Here is a 16,494-nt window from a genome sequence, read left to right as displayed (position 1 = left end):
CAGAATGTCAGGGGTTGGAAGGGACCTCGAAAGATCATCCAGTCCAATCCCCCTCCCGGAGCAGGAACACCCAGATGAGGTCACACAGGAGGCGTCCAGGCGGGTTTTGAATGTCTCCAAAAAAGGAGACTCCACAACCTCCCTGGGCAGCCTGTTCCAGTGCTCCGTCACCCTCACTGAGAAGAGGTTTCTTCTCATATTTAAGTGGAACCTCCTGTGTTCCAGTTTGTACTCATTGCCACTTGTCCTGTCACTGGTTGTCACCGAGAAGAGCCTGGCTCCATCCTCGTGACACTCACCCTTTATATATTTATAAACATTAATGAGGTCACCCCTCAGTCTTCTCCAAGCTAAAGAGCCCCAGCTCCCTCAGCCTTTCCGCACACGGGAGATGCTCCGCTCCCTTCATCATCTTCGCGGCTGCGCTGGACTCTCTCCAGCACTGCAGGTGCATCGCCAGGGGAACCTCCGCGGCGCCCACAAGTTACAAGAGCATTTCGGGCAGCTGCGTCGCCCCCACCTCTGCCGCCTGAAACACGCCCTGCTCGGAGCGCTGACCCAGCTGATGACCAAAATAAGACACAAAAAACATTCCCCTGCCGCCCCATAACAGCGCCTGATGCATGAGCAGCACCAGCACCGCGGCTCTGGGCACGCTGGAACGCTGAAGCGCCGCTGAAACCGCCCCGGGCTCGCCAGCGCAGGTTTCCCTGAGCCCTCCGCGCAGCCGATCCCGCCGGGGCCGCGGCAGCTCCGGGCCAGCCGGGAACCGCCGGCGGTACCGCCGCGGCCCCCGGCCCCGCTGAGCCCCGCCCCTGCGCCAGGCCCCGCCCACAGCGCCAGGCCCCGCCCCTGCGCCAGACCCCGCCCACAGCGCGGCCAGCCACGCCCCGGGGCGGGGATCGCCGGCACATCTGCATTGCCGCCCCGCCCCTCCCGGCGCGCGTCATCCCCCGTGGCCCGACAGCGCTCGCGCAGCGGGGAAGATGGCGGAGCTGGAGGTGGGGCAGCACTGCGGGGTGCCGGAGTGCCGGCAGCTCGGTAAGGGGCGGCGCGCTGGGGTCCTGGCAGGGTCGCGGAGGCAGGGCCTGGCCTCCCGCGGGCCGCCGCTGGTGGAGGCTGGCTGGGCGGCCGGGCCGGGGGCGGCGGTGAGGGGGCGGCGCCCATCAGGGCGTCCCCCGTGCTGCTGCGGCCTCGCACGGCGCATCGCCAGGGCCTGGCGTGTCGGTTGTGTCACCGGGTGTTTCATCCCACTGTTTTTCCATTCCTCACCCTTGCCTGCCCGCATTGTTCTCAGGAAAAGATGTTAATGACAGTGTAACCTATTAGGAAGAAGCAGCGAGACTGCCGGCACTGAAAGCTCCCTGATGGGGGCACTCGGTCTGGTAGATGGAGTGGCAGAGATCTTCGTAGCCTGAGCTGTGCAGCCCACTTGTGTGGTGGTCCATTGAGACCAAATCTGAAGGATGGAGAGCTGGAGTAATGGCTGGGAGCTGGGCATTTGCTGCCGCTGGTGGTGTGGCCGAGTTCAGCAGACAGTAAAGTGGTTTTATCTTCAAGAGTTGATGCAGTATATGGAGGGTGTGTGCAGAGACTTATGCCTCCTCTACTCTGCCCTGGTGAGACCTCATCTGGAATATTGTGTCCAGTTCTGGGCCCCTCAGTTCAAGAAGGACAGGGAACTGCTGGAGAGAGTCCAGCACAGGGCAACGAAGATGATGAAGGGAGTGGAGCATCTCCCTTATGAGGAAAGGCTGAGGGAGCTGGGTCTCTTTAGCTTGGAGAAGAGGAGACTGAGGGGTGACCTCATCAATGTTTATAAATATATAAAGGGTGGGTGTCACGAGGATGGAGCCAGGCTCTTCTCCGTGACAACCAATGGTAAGACAAGGGGCAATGGGTACAAACTGGAACACAGGAAGTTCCATTTAAATTTGAGAAGAAACTTCTTCATGGTGAGGATGACGGAACACTGGAACAGGCTGCCCAGGGAGGTTGTGGAGTCTCCTTCTCTGGAGACATTCAAAACCCGCCTGGATGCCTTCCTGTGTTACCTGATCTAGGTGTTCCTGCTCCGGGAGGGGGATTGGACTGGATGATCTTTCAAGGTCCCTACCAATCCCTAACATTCTGTGATTCTGTGAAGTATGTGCAGTTTAGATACATGAGGATGGTATGTGTGATATGAATGAGGAGGATCATCAGGACTGTCAAATGGAGGAGGTGCTGGCTTTCTGGAAGGGATAGCATCTCCTCCAGTTAGCAATCCATATAATAAAAATGTAAATTGTCCACTGCTCCAGTAGTCATTAAATAGTGTTCTGAGTGGTCTCACAATAGATTTAGTATTTAGGATAGCTGGTAAGTTTGATGGCTAGCCAAATGTTCTAGTTTTGAAGTTTGATACTGAAAAAAACAAATCTAAAGCATAATTCCAACTTTTAGAATGTATCTAAATATAATTTACCTACTTATATGTTTTTCAGTAACACTAGAGGAGTTAACAGTGTAACTGTGTTACAAAAGCCACTTCTAGGTACTGTGTAGATGCAGTTGCTAAGTGTCCTTGTAAAGATACTGGCCCTATGATATAGGTAAGCAAAAGTTAATTGTGTGAAAATTAAGCTAGAAACTATTAGCAAGACAACAACAATGTTGTCTAACTGAAAACAAATCTCTTTGTTTCAGATTTTCTCCCCTTTGTATGTGATGGCTGTTCAGGTGTCTTTTGGTAAGTTCATAGAGTATCTAGAGTTGAAAGGGACCTGTAAGGATCATTGAGTCCAACTTCCTGCTCCTCCTGAATCTAAACCATATGACTGAGTGTCATCCAGATGCTCCTTGAACTCTGACAGGCTTGGTGCTGTGACCATTTCCCTGGGGAGCCTGTTCTAGTGACTGACCACCTTCTCAGTGAAGAACCTTTTCCTAATATTCAATTTGAACTTCCCCTGATGCAGCTTCATTCCATTTCCTTGTGTACTGTTTCTGAGATCACCAGCTCCTTCTCTGCTGCCTGCCTGGAGAAAGCTGTAGGCTGCCATGAGGTCACCACCCCTCAGCCCTCTCTTCTTCAAGTTGAACAAACCAAGTGAGCTCAGCCTTTGCCTTCGAGGCCTTTCTTTCACTGTCTTGATCGCCCTCCTCTGGACACGCTCTCTAATAGTTTGATGTCCTTGTATTGAAGCACCAAAAACTGCACACAGTACTCGAGGTGGGACTGCACCAATGAAGCATAGAGTGGGACAATTGCCCCCCTCAACCAGCCAGCAATGCTGTGCTTGATGCATCCCAGGGCATAGTTGGCCCCTTTTGACTGCCAGGACACACTGTTGATTCATATTCAATTTGCCATCAACCCAGACCTCTCTTTTCAGGGCTGCTTTCCAGCCTCTTGTCCCCCGGTGTGCATGTATAACCAGGATTACCCTGTCCCAGGTGGAGAATCTGACACTTGCTCTTGCTAAATTTCATACAGTGGGTGATTGCCCAGCTCTCTAGTCTATTCAGATCTCTCTGTAAGGTGTCTCTACCCTCAAGGGAGTCTGCAGTTCCTTGTACTTAATGCACATTCGATTTGTGTGTACAGATCATTTATGAAAACATTAAAGAACACAGGTCCTAAAATCAAGCCCTGGGGAACCCCACTGGTGACTGGTCACCAGCCTGATGTAAACCCATTTGCCGTAACTCTTCAAGCTCAACCCATCAGCTAGTTTCTCACCCAAGGTATCATGGACTGGTCTAGCTGGGTGCTGGACATTCTATCCAGAAGGATGCTGTGAGAGACAGTATGAAAAGCTAAAATAAAACACCACATCTACTGGCTTTCTTAGTGCAACTAGATGGATTACCTTGTCATAAAAGCAAATTAAGTTGGTTTTCCTAACAGACCTCAGTGTGACAGTTGTGTAGACCTGAATGTGGTGTAAAATATTCTGTGACTCAGTTCAGGTTAGTTAAAAAAATAATTCCTCACACTTGCCACATTTTTCTGGAGCAGCTGTTGCAGCGCTTTGATATCAGTGGGAATATTTCTAGAATACAGGTAGATTATTTTGGAAGCCATCTAGCTTGGACCCTGTGTACTAGGGTTTTTTTCAGAGCAGGTGGAATATTTTTTTCTGGTAGGAAAAAAAAAAACTAAGTTTCTTCTAAGGTTCAAATTGGGCTTGTACTTTGATTTACACTTCAGATTAACAGAGGGCAGCTGAGGTAACCTCTGATAAACTGAGGGCAGATTTCACTTTAACATGTTAGAAGCCCTGAAGGGTTTTTTGCTGTTGTAATTCAAAATCCATTAAAACGGACAACCTCGAGTTGCTTTGAGCTGAACTCTTAAGCGTGCTAATATTCTTATTCTCTTGAAATGGTTTGTTATCTTGGGGCATAAGTTCCAAGAGCTAAATGTACCTACTCAGGAAGAATATGATCAATCCATTCAAGCTGTGAAATGCATAAGTTAGGACAAGTTTTAGAGAAGATTCATTATTTAATTGAAGTGTTCCCATGATAAAAATTGTCAGATCACTTAAATGTTTTGACATGCAGCTTTCTTTTCCTGAAATGTTGATAACGGTGTGATATTTTCTTCTTTTGCCACAAAGCCTTCAGCACAGGAGCCGGGATGCTCATGGGTGTTCTGAGGTAATCTAGTACTACCTTAAAATTGAATTTTGTGCAACTTAACTGTTTATTTTTTTTTATTAGATAAGTACATATAGTATATAAATATGAATTATTTAACTGAGAATGTGACAAGCTAAAAAAAAATGAATCTACTCTTTTTCTCTGCCTGTCAGAAGTAAATTGAGTTTGAGTAGGATGATGGTTCTTTTTCTAGCTCCGGGCTAAACTTAACCAGGACAGAATTAGAAGAGAATTGCTGGACTAGTTTTGTCCATAGAACGGAGAGCTAGCACAGTTCTTTTGGAAAGCCAAGGTGGTGATTTGGATCTGTAATATCTGTTCATTTACACAAAATATTTTGTACTAATGTCTAGGTGAATATAAGAAACAGTTCTGTGAAAACAGATCAGCACAGATCTTACCCATGCTCATGCAAGGACTGCAATGGAAAAGAGCTTATGCCAGTTTTATGTCCCTACTGTGAAAAACATTTTTGCCTAAGGTGAGTGAAACAGAGCGTTAAAGCATCAATAGTCATTCATTAGTGTGTGGAAAAGGTAATACAAGTTTTACACTATTATTTACAGACACCGGCATCAATCAGACCATGAATGTGAGAAACTGGACGCACCACAACCTCGAATGGCTGCCACCCAGCAGCTAGTTAAACATATTATAGGCAAGTACAGTGGGATACATACTCTACAGTTTTCTTCAGAAGGCTATTTGAGCTTGTGACCAACTCCGAGGGTTCGGGTTTGACCAAATAAGAAGAAAGGATCAGAGTTCCTTGTTTAAATAGCCCTAAACTCACATGTCAGCATGTAATACTGTTCACCTGGACTGAGACAAGACAACAGCAGCATATGTCTATAAGGAGCACCTTTAAAGATTAAATGAGGCTCAGGTTTCTTTCAGAACTATTGTCTTGTTCTCATTCTATAAGTACTATAATGTAATGAATTGTACCAAGCCATTATTATTTGCGTATTAATTCATGTGCAAATAATGCATTGGGTGTGCATGCCAGTCTGCTGGGATTATACCTATACAACCAAGATGGCAAAAAAAATAAAAGTGAGCCTACAGTGTAATGTTTTGCAGCTTTTAAACAAGCTCTAGGACAGGAAAGAGAATGAACAGCTCTGCCTAACTGGACAGTGGGATTATGTGTAGAAAGGATGACTTGAAACTGTTGCTGTATGAATGCTCTGATGGCCACAGGTGTAGAAACTTAAGAATTTGTATTTATTTGGCTTTTACAACCTGTGTTTACCTCATGATAGTGTTGATCTACTTCTCAGTATAAAGAAGTTCTAAAACTGTCACGATTCCAGATATTGTTGAATAGGAGCACCTGATATCATGGCCTCAGGAGGACATGAAAGGGACATGAAAGGGATGGGAGCCTTGGAGATATAATGAGGCCGACAGGTTAATTCCAATATATGTCCAGGAGACTGTCTGAATCATCACACTAACAGGAATAATATTGTTCTCAGATTCTAAAAAAAGCGAAGAAGCAAAAAGCAAAAAACTTAAAGGAGCAAAAAACAGTGAGACAGCAGCAAAAGTGGCATTAATGAAACTGAAAATGCACGCATGTGGGGACAAGTCCTTGCCTCAGGTCAGTCATGTTTGTTTTCAATAATTGAATTCCCAAAGGAAAATGGCAAGTTTTCTAAATTTCTTGTTCTTCATCTAGATCCTTCACTTTGGGTTTGGATTTAAGCCCATGATCATTTATACATATATTTCAGTCTGTCATGCAAGAATAATCTCATTAGTCTTATGGCTGTTAAATGGTGTCTGCGTAGAGTTTGGAGCAGTTGGGCCAAATTCCTTTATAGCAGAAATATATTTGTGTGCCATACGGCTGTCATCCAACACTGCGGGGACAAACAGGTTCTTTTGGGGATCCTTGGAAGAAAGACAACAGCATTAAGTTGTACTTAGAATTAAAGCTTTATTGTCTTAACAGACTTTGATCAGCATAGCATAGACTTTTATGATCAGAGTAGCACAAAATTTTTATAATCAGAACTGTTGTAGCACAATTTTACAAGTAGCATAGGACAGAATTTTATAGCACAGCTTAGCTTATGGTTCCTAGTCACCTGGACCCTTTGCAGATTGTGTCAAATCTTAATACTTGGCTTGCAGTATCAATATCCCACTCATCATCTAGACTTAAAATATGTAAAAGAATATGAGTTACTCAGTCTTGGGAGGCAGCAGACGATGGTGGAGGCGTCCCTGGCCACTGGGAGATCACAGGTTTTGCAGTCCAGCAGCAGTTCTGGTCCAAGTCCAACTTAGGGCTTGTAAGTGCTTCATTTTATGGACAGTGCTTTGTGTGCTGCTGCGCCCCCTGTTCTGTGACGGGGTCATCACCACCAGGTTGGCTGGTGCTTGGGGCTTTCAAGGATGGTAAGGAGGGGAGTAGTTGGCCTGGTGCCCAGGAAGGAACCTTGAGGCTGATAGGGAAGGGGAGAAGTCATCTGCCTGGTGTGCAGGATCTTCAGAGCCATCAGGAGGAGGGGAGAGGGAACAGATACGTGGCCAGCATGGTTGCAGAGAACGTCCATTTGCTTTATAAAATGGTACTAGTTATGCTGACCTTATTACCAGGGGTCAGGAGCAGGGGGTACCATCACACATGGCAAACCCGTCTGAATGTGATGCTTTTCATGCTGGATACTGAGAGGTTCCTGACACAGCCAGGACACCATTTGCACAACTCTGTACCAGTCAGATTGAACCCGTCTTATATAAATAACTGAGCTTTGTGTTCTTACTTCTGCTACTCAGATGTAGCAGACATTTATTACATTTCTGGATGAGGTATGAATGGCCCGAGATCAGTTGTTCCTGCCTTTGAGTTGGAAAAAGGTTTTGACAGTTGCTTCCTGTTTCTTTTAGCCTTTAATTTCTTTGATTTTGGAAGTATTTCACAGACTCCTTATGGTTTTTCACTACTGTGGCCAGTCAGACCTGGTGTTCAGGTCTTTTCCAAATATCAGGATTATGCTGGGTTTAGAAACACATTGATTCTTTCATCTAGGGTTTCACTTCAGATCTGTACTTATGCATCCTCTTAAATGACCTGTATAAATGACTTTTCAACACATTATTATGTTGGAACACACCAAATTTAGGCCTGTTACACTGATTTTATATGCTGAAATAATACCGTGATAATACTGAAAACATTCTGTGTGATCGTCTTATTGTTAGGTCTTAGTAGAGTACGTTTAATTATTGTTTTTAAAACAACTACAGCTATTCCATTACTGAGTCCTCTTATGAACTTCCTTTTTTGTACTTTGTCATGCTCAGAAATTGGATAACTTTGCTTAGGCAGAAATCGTAACACAAAGACTGCTTGTAGCACTTTAATAAAAATGTGCTGGAGGGAAAGTGATTAATTTCAAATATTGTGTAACATAATTTAAAAAATCCACCCTCAACATATATTTAAGAAAATTTTAAGAGTTGCTTCCTCATTCCAAAGCCAGTAAGTTCTAAAAAGTGTAGCACAAATTACTGTATGCCGATTTCTCATACTATTCATTTTCTCATTTGGGTGTTAATTGTTTAATCATCTAGAATAGTGATATATCTAACACTGATAAATTAATCCTGTTACCCTTCAGCACCTCTCTCTATTTAAATTGCCTCATAGACTCCTTCTAGCAGTCTTCTGCCCAGCTTGTTCCAGTTTGGAGACAGACTTTTTGAATATGAAGTTTCTGGAATGCCTCTTAGACACATTAGTTCTCTCATCACTATATAGAGAAGATTGACACATTTGTCTTGGAGATGCATAGGAAATTGACAGGTGCCAATAAGCACAAGCTGCAACATGTGAAATTCCAATTAGATAATAGGAACAAAAGTCACAGTGAGCGTGGTCAGACTTTGGAACAAGGTGCTCTGAAAATTTGTGGAATCTACATCTTTGGGATATGCAAAACTTGACTGAACTTGATTTGAAGCAGTCTGATCTACCTTTATAGTTAGGTCCATCTTTAAAATTCCACCCGCTTTGAGCATGGTTTTGGACCATGTGACGCCAAAGGTCCTTCCTGACCTTTCTTATTCTACAGATCAGTAAAATCAGGCTATCTTAGAAATATCTTTTCTCTGACCTCTTTGTTGAGATTAGCTTTCTGCAGATGATTACCTCTTTTGGTGTCAAATGTGATATGTGTTACCCTTCTTGACAATGACCAGCTTAAAACAGGAGGGCGATGCTCGCAAAATAGTGTTAGTTATTGTGTTCCTGACTGACCAGTATTTTCTTGGGTATGGCACAGAAATTCTGGGAGGCATATCCCATAGTTAGGGATGCAACAGTAGAATGAGCTGTTTTGTGGAATAAATTCCAGTGAACTGTAGGAGACTGTCTCATCTGTGGAACTGGAGGAGCAACTGTAGGAAGGTGCCAGGGCACTGATGGCAGTTCAGTGATGTTAGTGTGTGTCCCTAAAAGGATGGCTCCTGTGTTAGCTGTTATACAAGTTGTGGTCATTTACGTTTTAGCAAGATTTGGGTCCTGCTTCCCTTGCCCCTTTGTAATATAGTCTTGGATGTTAAAGATTTTTTGTGTGTATGTGGAGAGCGCGCAAGTTTTGAGGAAAATGCACAGGTTGAAATTCAGACTCAGTTTTACGAACATAGCTGGGGGAAGGGTAGTTCCATATTTTCCTAGGGAAGGCATAAATAAATGCTTTAAAAGAAAACTTCTGTCTTGTTTGATAGTGTTGGGCTTGGACTTGGCAAGGGTTGTCTTAACTGATGAATATACCAGTCATGCTTGCTCTGTGTCTTCTGTTGAATGTCAAGAAGGGATTGTCCTAGTCCCATTCATAATCTCACCCTCATAGGTTACTCTTGAAATCTCTTGAAAAAATGTTTCTGTCTAGTAGATACTGAAAGAACGTTTAGTATATAAAAGGAGGAAAAACAGGACCAGAAAGTTGGTTTGTGAAGTAGGCATTTCTAGTATGGCAAATTGTTGTGTTTTAACCACCTTTGCATTCCAGTTTGAGACATTAGACTGATGCCAAAAGCCAGCACTGTTTATTTAAACTCAGCTTTTTCTCCCCAGGGCAGTCGTTATTGTCTAGTAAACACAGGGCAGACACCTTTTCATGTCTGTCTATATATAAGAGTCTGGCTGTGAGACTCTGGCAAAATATGTTCTTTCCACCTTTCTGAACTTACTATCCATCATGTAGAATCATAAAATCAGAGAATTATTTAGGTTACGAAAGACCAAGTCCAACTATAACTTAGTACTGCCAAGTCTACTGCTAAACCATGTTCCTAAGCACCACATCTACATGTATTTTAAACAGCTCCAGGGATGGTGACTCAACCACTTCTCTGGGCAGCCTCTTCCAGTGCCTCACAACCTTTTCAGTGACGAAATTTTTCCTAATAGCCAATCTAGACCTCCCAGGTGCAGCTTGAAGCTGTTGTGTGTGTGCTTGCAGCTGGAGGGGATTGGACTTGATCTCTGTCATTGGTATTATGCAGTAAAATGGGACCTTGGTCCTGCTGGAATAGGAAACAAGGTTCAGTCAGTAATTAGGGGGTTGAAGTCTAAGATTTTACTGAAAGACTATTAGATGTGTATGACTAGAATTATGCATTTGTTCTGTGAATAATTTGTTTCTTTTTCATATTTTTCTAGACAGAAAGAATTTACTTTCAAGTATTTTTACCAAAAGGCAACAAAGAGAAAAGCAAGCCCATGTTCTTTTGCAGTAAGTGGAGTATTGGCAAAGTAGTAGATTTTGCAGCTTCCTTAGCAAGCCTTAAAAATGACAACAACAAATCAACAGCCCAGGTAAATCAGTAATAATAACAAACATCTTCCAGGTTGTTGGGGTTTGATTTTTGATTTGGTTTTCGTTTGTTTGTTTATTTTGTTTGGTTATTTTTACCCTTTTGTTCCTCCCTCACCCTGCTTCTTGCATCTCAGGCAAATCTCGATATTAATTTCTGTGCTGTTTGTCTTACAGAAATTGAGATTATGCCATACTGCCTCCGGACAAGCCTTGCCATTTGAGCACACATTGGAAACATGGCTATCCGATAAAGAATATCCATTGTACAATGGTGGAAATATAATTTTGGAGTATCTTGATAATGATGTTCTATTTATAGAAGATACAGAGTCATACTTTAGTTAATCGGTAAATTACCACAAATGAAAAGAAATCAAAGATATTTTTAGAAGTGTGGTATTTAGAGGAAGTCCAGTTTTCTTTTAAAATCACTGGTATGCCAGAATCTGTGCTCAGTTGTAAAAACACAGTTCACATCAATTTCTCAGTTGCATGACTGACAGAAGAATTATGTTCTGAAAGGAAAATTAGTTACTATAATAACGAATATTACAGATATTCACTTTCTGGAATAAATGATTGCTTTGTTTAGCTGTATAATGTCAATGTTTTCTTAAATTTTATATATATTTTTTTGTAAATGATAGGAAAAGTATGTATTAAAATCAATGAATAATTAAAATGTAAATGTGCAGTGTTTCAGTTCTCTGAAGGAAAGAAACATATTACGCTATTACAGAATCTTTTCTACATCTAAAAGAACAGTTGTCTTGTGTGATTGTGTGATTAGGTGGGAGCTAAAAAGAGAACTTAAAATTATCCTTTTCTAATTCTTGTGTAAAAGAGGAAGAAATATGATGAGAGGAAGAAATACAGTTCAACTAGAAGTATAACATTAAATGGTTTGCTGTTTTATCCTGGCATTTCCAACCTTGGGTAAATATCTATTGTTTCCTCTTCAGCATTCTGCAAGATGGACTTCACATGTTCTGAAGCGGTTTACAGTGATGGTTCATAAAGAAGTTACACCTCTGGTTGCATAAGTATGACCTATAGAATTAATGGCTTTCTCAGTTGTCAGTGTCTTGAAATTGTTTGGTGCTTATTAAGAAGATTGCTCAGAATATCAGTAGTTGATGTGCTCATTTTTTTTTATCTCTTTTGGCAGATTTCAAAACTGGATTGTAAATTCAAAGTGAACATAACAAGGAAGAACCACAAGATTATTTTTATCACATTTACAGCTGTTTTGAATTGCTGAAACATAAATGTGTAATGTTGCACACAAATATTAGGGCCAGCACTCTCCTAACCATAAGTTCTGATGTGTAACCTTTCTTGAACGGGCCTGTTACAATCTAAACTCATTCTGCAGTGGCCTTGAGCCTGTCTCTGTTTAAGCCAGAGGAGTAGAATGCTTTCAAGACTAATCCCTCCAATTTGCTTTCATCTATTTACAGTTATTTAGCCAATGTTCTTCAATTGGGAGGAGCTGGGAAGGCAATTCTGTAATGACAGGACAATGTATGAACGGGTGCAAACAGAGCAGCGGAAAGCACAAGCTTAAGCTCCATGTGCAAAGCTGTATTGTGTTTTTACCACTGCATGGTCCTGTGCAGTGTGAATGAACTAGTGAGGCAAACCTACTCATCAGATACCAAATCGGCTAGCAAGGTTTTCACTTGCCATCAGCTGCAGCATGTAAGGTGTGATCCATTGCTACTGAAGTGACCTCATGGCTTGTGATGATGGTGCAGCAGTCAGATGAGGAGAAATCTGTGTCTCCCACCTGACTTACTGCTAGATCAGTGTTGACTCCCCTTTCAACAAGATTGAAAAAGGCTCTTTTTCAGACATGGGGCAGTTTTCTTTCAGGCAACTACCTTCATGTGCTGTTCTCACTTTTGCAAAGATGTTCCAGTTTGTATGTGCAATGTGACTGAACATAACTCAGCAATGCCTGGAGGTATAACTGGGCCACAGGGTGACAGTCTACATTGTTCGAAAACATCAATATGATGCATTTCAGGGACATTGTCCTCCCATTGAAAGACATACACAGAAGTAGGGACAATCTATGGAGAGGGCAAGGCACGTAAGGCTAAGGAATATTGCTTGTCCTGTGAGAAATGGAGTTTTGGTTCAGAGAGCTGACCTAAGGCAGTGAGGTGTACTCAGACCTGCAAGTGGAGGTGGGCACTGTACCACAGTCACCTGGGCATTCTCAGATCTGGATTTGGTGGTTTGGCTGATTCAGCTACCGTGTTCACTGAGAAAAACGCTGCAGGTTTTTCTCTGCTATGTTCTTGCCTAAAGGGAACCATTGTCCACTGGCTATAATGCTACATTCTGGTTCATTTGTAGCAGTTTGAAAACAAACAGATAACCATGCCTGACATACCCATTTTAGATACAGCTGCAATTAAAAAAAAAAAAAATCACAATGTAAGAGGAGTCTGCCTATCATCTTTTTCAAAAGGTACTCTCCATTGGCAGAACAGTAATGTGGTCTTGTTCCAGTGGCTGTAAAGTGTCATAGTCTTTTGTACTACCAAGTAGTATACCTGTATAACAATTTAGAGATACCTGTAGGTTCACTATATATTCACTAGACTTGCATAAACCTCAGAAACATCTCAGTAAGCGTGTCATGCTTGTTCTTATTTTGCTTCACAGTACTCCGTACTGTACTTTTAACATTACTCGGGTAGTGATAAATTATTTTACTGGATGCAGTGTGGATGTCACAAAAAGGAGGGTGCTTCTGGTTTCCATAAAGGGTCTTCAGTGGCTGAATATTTTGGAAATTTTTGGTTCCTGGCAGTGGGAAGTATACAGCCATTTCTCCACTTTTCCCCGCCTATCTCTTCAGCTATTTGTCATCTCCTTTTCCAGCCTAAGAGGAACAGCTCCCTTTTCCAGTTCCCTTTTCTCCTGCTATTTCTTTTCTCTCTTTCCTCTGCAATTCTCTCTTCACCTTTCTTTTCATCTCAGGCTGCTGTGGTAAGGAATACACAGAGGCCAACTATCACTGTGAGACAAGTGAGTTGGGGAAGAGCCCCAAACTGAACTCACTCCCTCTGTTGCTACTGAAGCAAGTGGAAAATGCTGCTACAGAAATGGGTCATTTTTTTTCAGCAAAAAATCCTCATTCTCTCCTTATTCATTTCCTATGCCCCTGATTCTTCTGCCCTAGCATTTGCAGGCAAAACAGTTAAAATAACATTTGTTGTGGACAGGGTGAAGATAGATGTGGGATGCAGGAAGTAAATCTTTGGGTAGATCTCAAAAGATTTTACTGGGAAGGCTGCTTTCATCAATCGCCAGTTAATGCTAAGGGCTAACAGCCTGTCAATGACAGTACAAATATGGCAACTCACAGCTGATAAAACTTCAAAAATTTTTCACATTCACTTTCATCTTATTCTAGGAATGTGTCTGGGTTTGTATGTAGAAGCTCATTCGACCCAGTCTTCAGAAACTGCAAAGCAAAACCGAATTAAGCTAGTCTGACAGATAATTGAAGAGAGGTGAAAACTCTGTCCTAATCATTGACTCCAGGAACAAAAGCAGAAACTTTCCCAGAGCTTCAGTATCTTGCCTAGGCAGGAATTGCTCACATTTTAGCTGTTTACACTCCAGCATATCTTTATACAATTTTTTCATTTTTCTAAAGCTTATTGTCTTAGCACATTTTCACAGGGAATGTTCAACAACTGGATTTGGTGGGGGTGGAGGGAACCAATGAAAACAAAAAACCAACTAAACACCACACCATACTTTGGAGGAGACATCTGACATTTGAAACCATTGTTAATTTTACAGGTGTGCATTTAGAAGTTGCTGAACTGTTCCAATTCAAAGTTAATAAATAAAATGTTAAACTCACCTCTAGTAGATGCAAAGAAAATGCTTGCAAAGTTACCTGAGAAGACAAATTTGTCAAAAGAAATACCTAGTGATTTTATAATAAACAGTACTTTCAGCCAAACTATTAAAATAGGTGAATATTAAGCTTTTTGGTTGTTATATCTGTATAGTAATTTTAGAGAATGCAGAAGGCCAAGGCTTTGCAAACATTTTACCACTGAGAATGCTCTTGGTAGCAATTCCTGGCCTTGTTACTGTTCAAATACTGCTACAAAATTGCCTGGCATATTCTTGTGATATACATAACACAGTTCAGGAAGCGTTATATTAACATCAAGAGCTCAATTTTGCTTGGCTATGTGACCTGTTAGATCAGCTGGGCAAAGCTGTAGCAAACAAGAAATAGTATGTCACACTAAGAAAGCAGGCAGTAATCTCTCATACTTTTATTTTCATCAGTTTCGTGTGTCTGTTTTAGAAAGACAGAAAAGTATGTGCCCTGGAGCGTGATCAGTTTGGTTTGAAGAGTTTTGCCAACAGATCACCTCTGTTCCTCTTGCTTATCAGGTGTTACATATAATACACCTCCCTGCAGATCAGTTCTCCTCATAGTAGCCTCTTACATGAAATACAAAATTTCCTTTCAACTGGATTGGAAATTATGGTTTGTGATAGGGGTATTATTACACTTATGAGGAATTTCAGGCATTTCTGTTTGTTTTACTTTTGCTGATTTTAGGATTAATGCAGAATTTGAAATACCCTTACAAAGCCTGTAAAACACTTGCTATAATGTTAAGTATACTGTTAACGATGTCAAATAAGCCATTTTGCTTAATACTGATGCAGTCCAATATAGCTTGTTCTGAGGCATATTTGGCAGCTTGCCTCAAAAAAAACTGAATCAGAGCCAAAGTGCCTGTTTCGATTGGCTGTGTGCTTTTAGTATAACCTCATACAGAATGACTTGCAAAATAATTAATAAAACCATACCTCATCATCTCTGCTGCTCTTTAAGGACTGTGAATACTTTAAAAAACAGGCTTATGTGACTAGTCCTGTTTACAAAATGGGAAAGAGGAAACATGAAAAGACACAGCGACTCGTCCCACACAACAGTCCCGCTAGGAATGGAAACCGTATCTCGGATGATGTGGAAAGAACAAAACTACCCCCATTTGGCCTTGAAGAAGTGCCTAGTTTTGGGTTAAACTGGATATGGGTAAACAGGGTAAGGCTGCTAATGGTGGTGGTGCAGACATTTTATGATCATTTTAAGCCATAAAGCAAACCACAACCCTTGTCCTGTCTACAGTAGATCACTATTTGGCATCTGACAGTAAATTACATCAGTTGCAATTTGTGAACAGCTTTCAGCTTTACTTGAAAGAAAATAGGGACAAAAGACGAAAGAAAAACAATGAAACTGGTATCAGTCAGTCTCGTAAAGGAAAGTTTTCTTCTTTCCTTCTATATAACTTTAATTATAGCAATCTTGAAAACGCATCATTTGAACTGGAAATTGTTTTCAAAAATCCATTTGAAAGCTAGCACTTTTTCTGGAAAATGTGTTTATTGCATATTTTTAAAATATCATTTTATCTGGTTGCCGATTTGATATTCTCATTAGCAGAACTGTCAGCAGGAGGGGCTAGTGAGGGAGCGAAAGAGGCTGTTTCAGGGGTGTTAACAAATTTCGAGGAAAAAATCAAGACATAATGGAGAAGAACCGCATCTCTAAGAAATTTGCTCGTTTTACTATTTTTAAACATGGTACCTGAATTGATTAAACGCCGTTTTACTTCTAGTGGCCTGTTGCACACACGTTCATGTTCTTTTTTTGTGAGCTTTGGTACTTTTTTTTTCCACACGTTGAATAACACTGTGTCAAGCTGTGCCTTCAGCAGCTGGAAGTCCAGCTAACCACCGATCGTGTGCTTCATGGCAGAGCATTTAGGTATCTCCATCCCGCCATGTACAATTATTACAGAATCACAGAATGTCAGGGATTGGAAGGGACCTCGAAAGGTCATCCAGTCCAATCCCCCACTGGAGCAGGAACACCCAGATGAGGTTACACAGGAGGCGTCCAGGCGGGTTTTGAATGTCTCCAGAGAAGGAGACTCCACAACCTCCC

At 42.0% G+C, this 16,494-nt stretch overlaps 1 protein-coding gene across 3 annotated transcripts; it reads left to right on the top strand.

The window, feature by feature from the left end:
- The first annotated feature begins 976 nt into the window (after positions 1 to 976).
- On the top strand, positions 977 to 16,128 carry ZFAND1 (zinc finger AN1-type containing 1). Of its 3 annotated transcripts, XR_010605849.1 has the most exons (10): positions 977 to 1,041; positions 2,689 to 2,731; positions 4,608 to 4,647; positions 5,004 to 5,131; positions 5,217 to 5,308; positions 6,132 to 6,256; positions 10,331 to 10,486; positions 10,662 to 10,835; positions 11,450 to 11,530; positions 11,656 to 16,128. XR_010605849.1 is itself a non-coding variant. In XM_065629966.1 (9 exons), the coding sequence occupies exons 1-8, from the start codon at positions 987 to 989 to the stop codon at positions 10,830 to 10,832; spliced, it is 810 nt and encodes a 269-aa protein (XP_065486038.1). In that variant the 5' UTR covers positions 977 to 986; the 3' UTR covers positions 10,833 to 10,835; positions 11,450 to 11,619. The 3 variants fall into 3 exon arrangements, 2 of the variants coding, with proteins under 2 accessions (XP_065486038.1, XP_065486039.1); XM_065629966.1 differs by lacking the exon at positions 11,656 to 16,128 and having other exon boundaries at positions 11,450 to 11,619; XM_065629967.1 differs by lacking the exons at positions 11,450 to 11,530; positions 11,656 to 16,128 and having other exon boundaries at positions 10,662 to 11,169.
- Positions 16,129 to 16,494: the final 366 nt, after the last annotated feature.

This window comes from Caloenas nicobarica, chromosome 2, assembly GCF_036013445.1.
Source record: "Caloenas nicobarica isolate bCalNic1 chromosome 2, bCalNic1.hap1, whole genome shotgun sequence".
Classification (NCBI taxonomy): Eukaryota; Metazoa; Chordata; class Aves; order Columbiformes; family Columbidae; genus Caloenas; species Caloenas nicobarica.
This window is presented reverse-complemented; position numbering and strand designations above follow the sequence as displayed.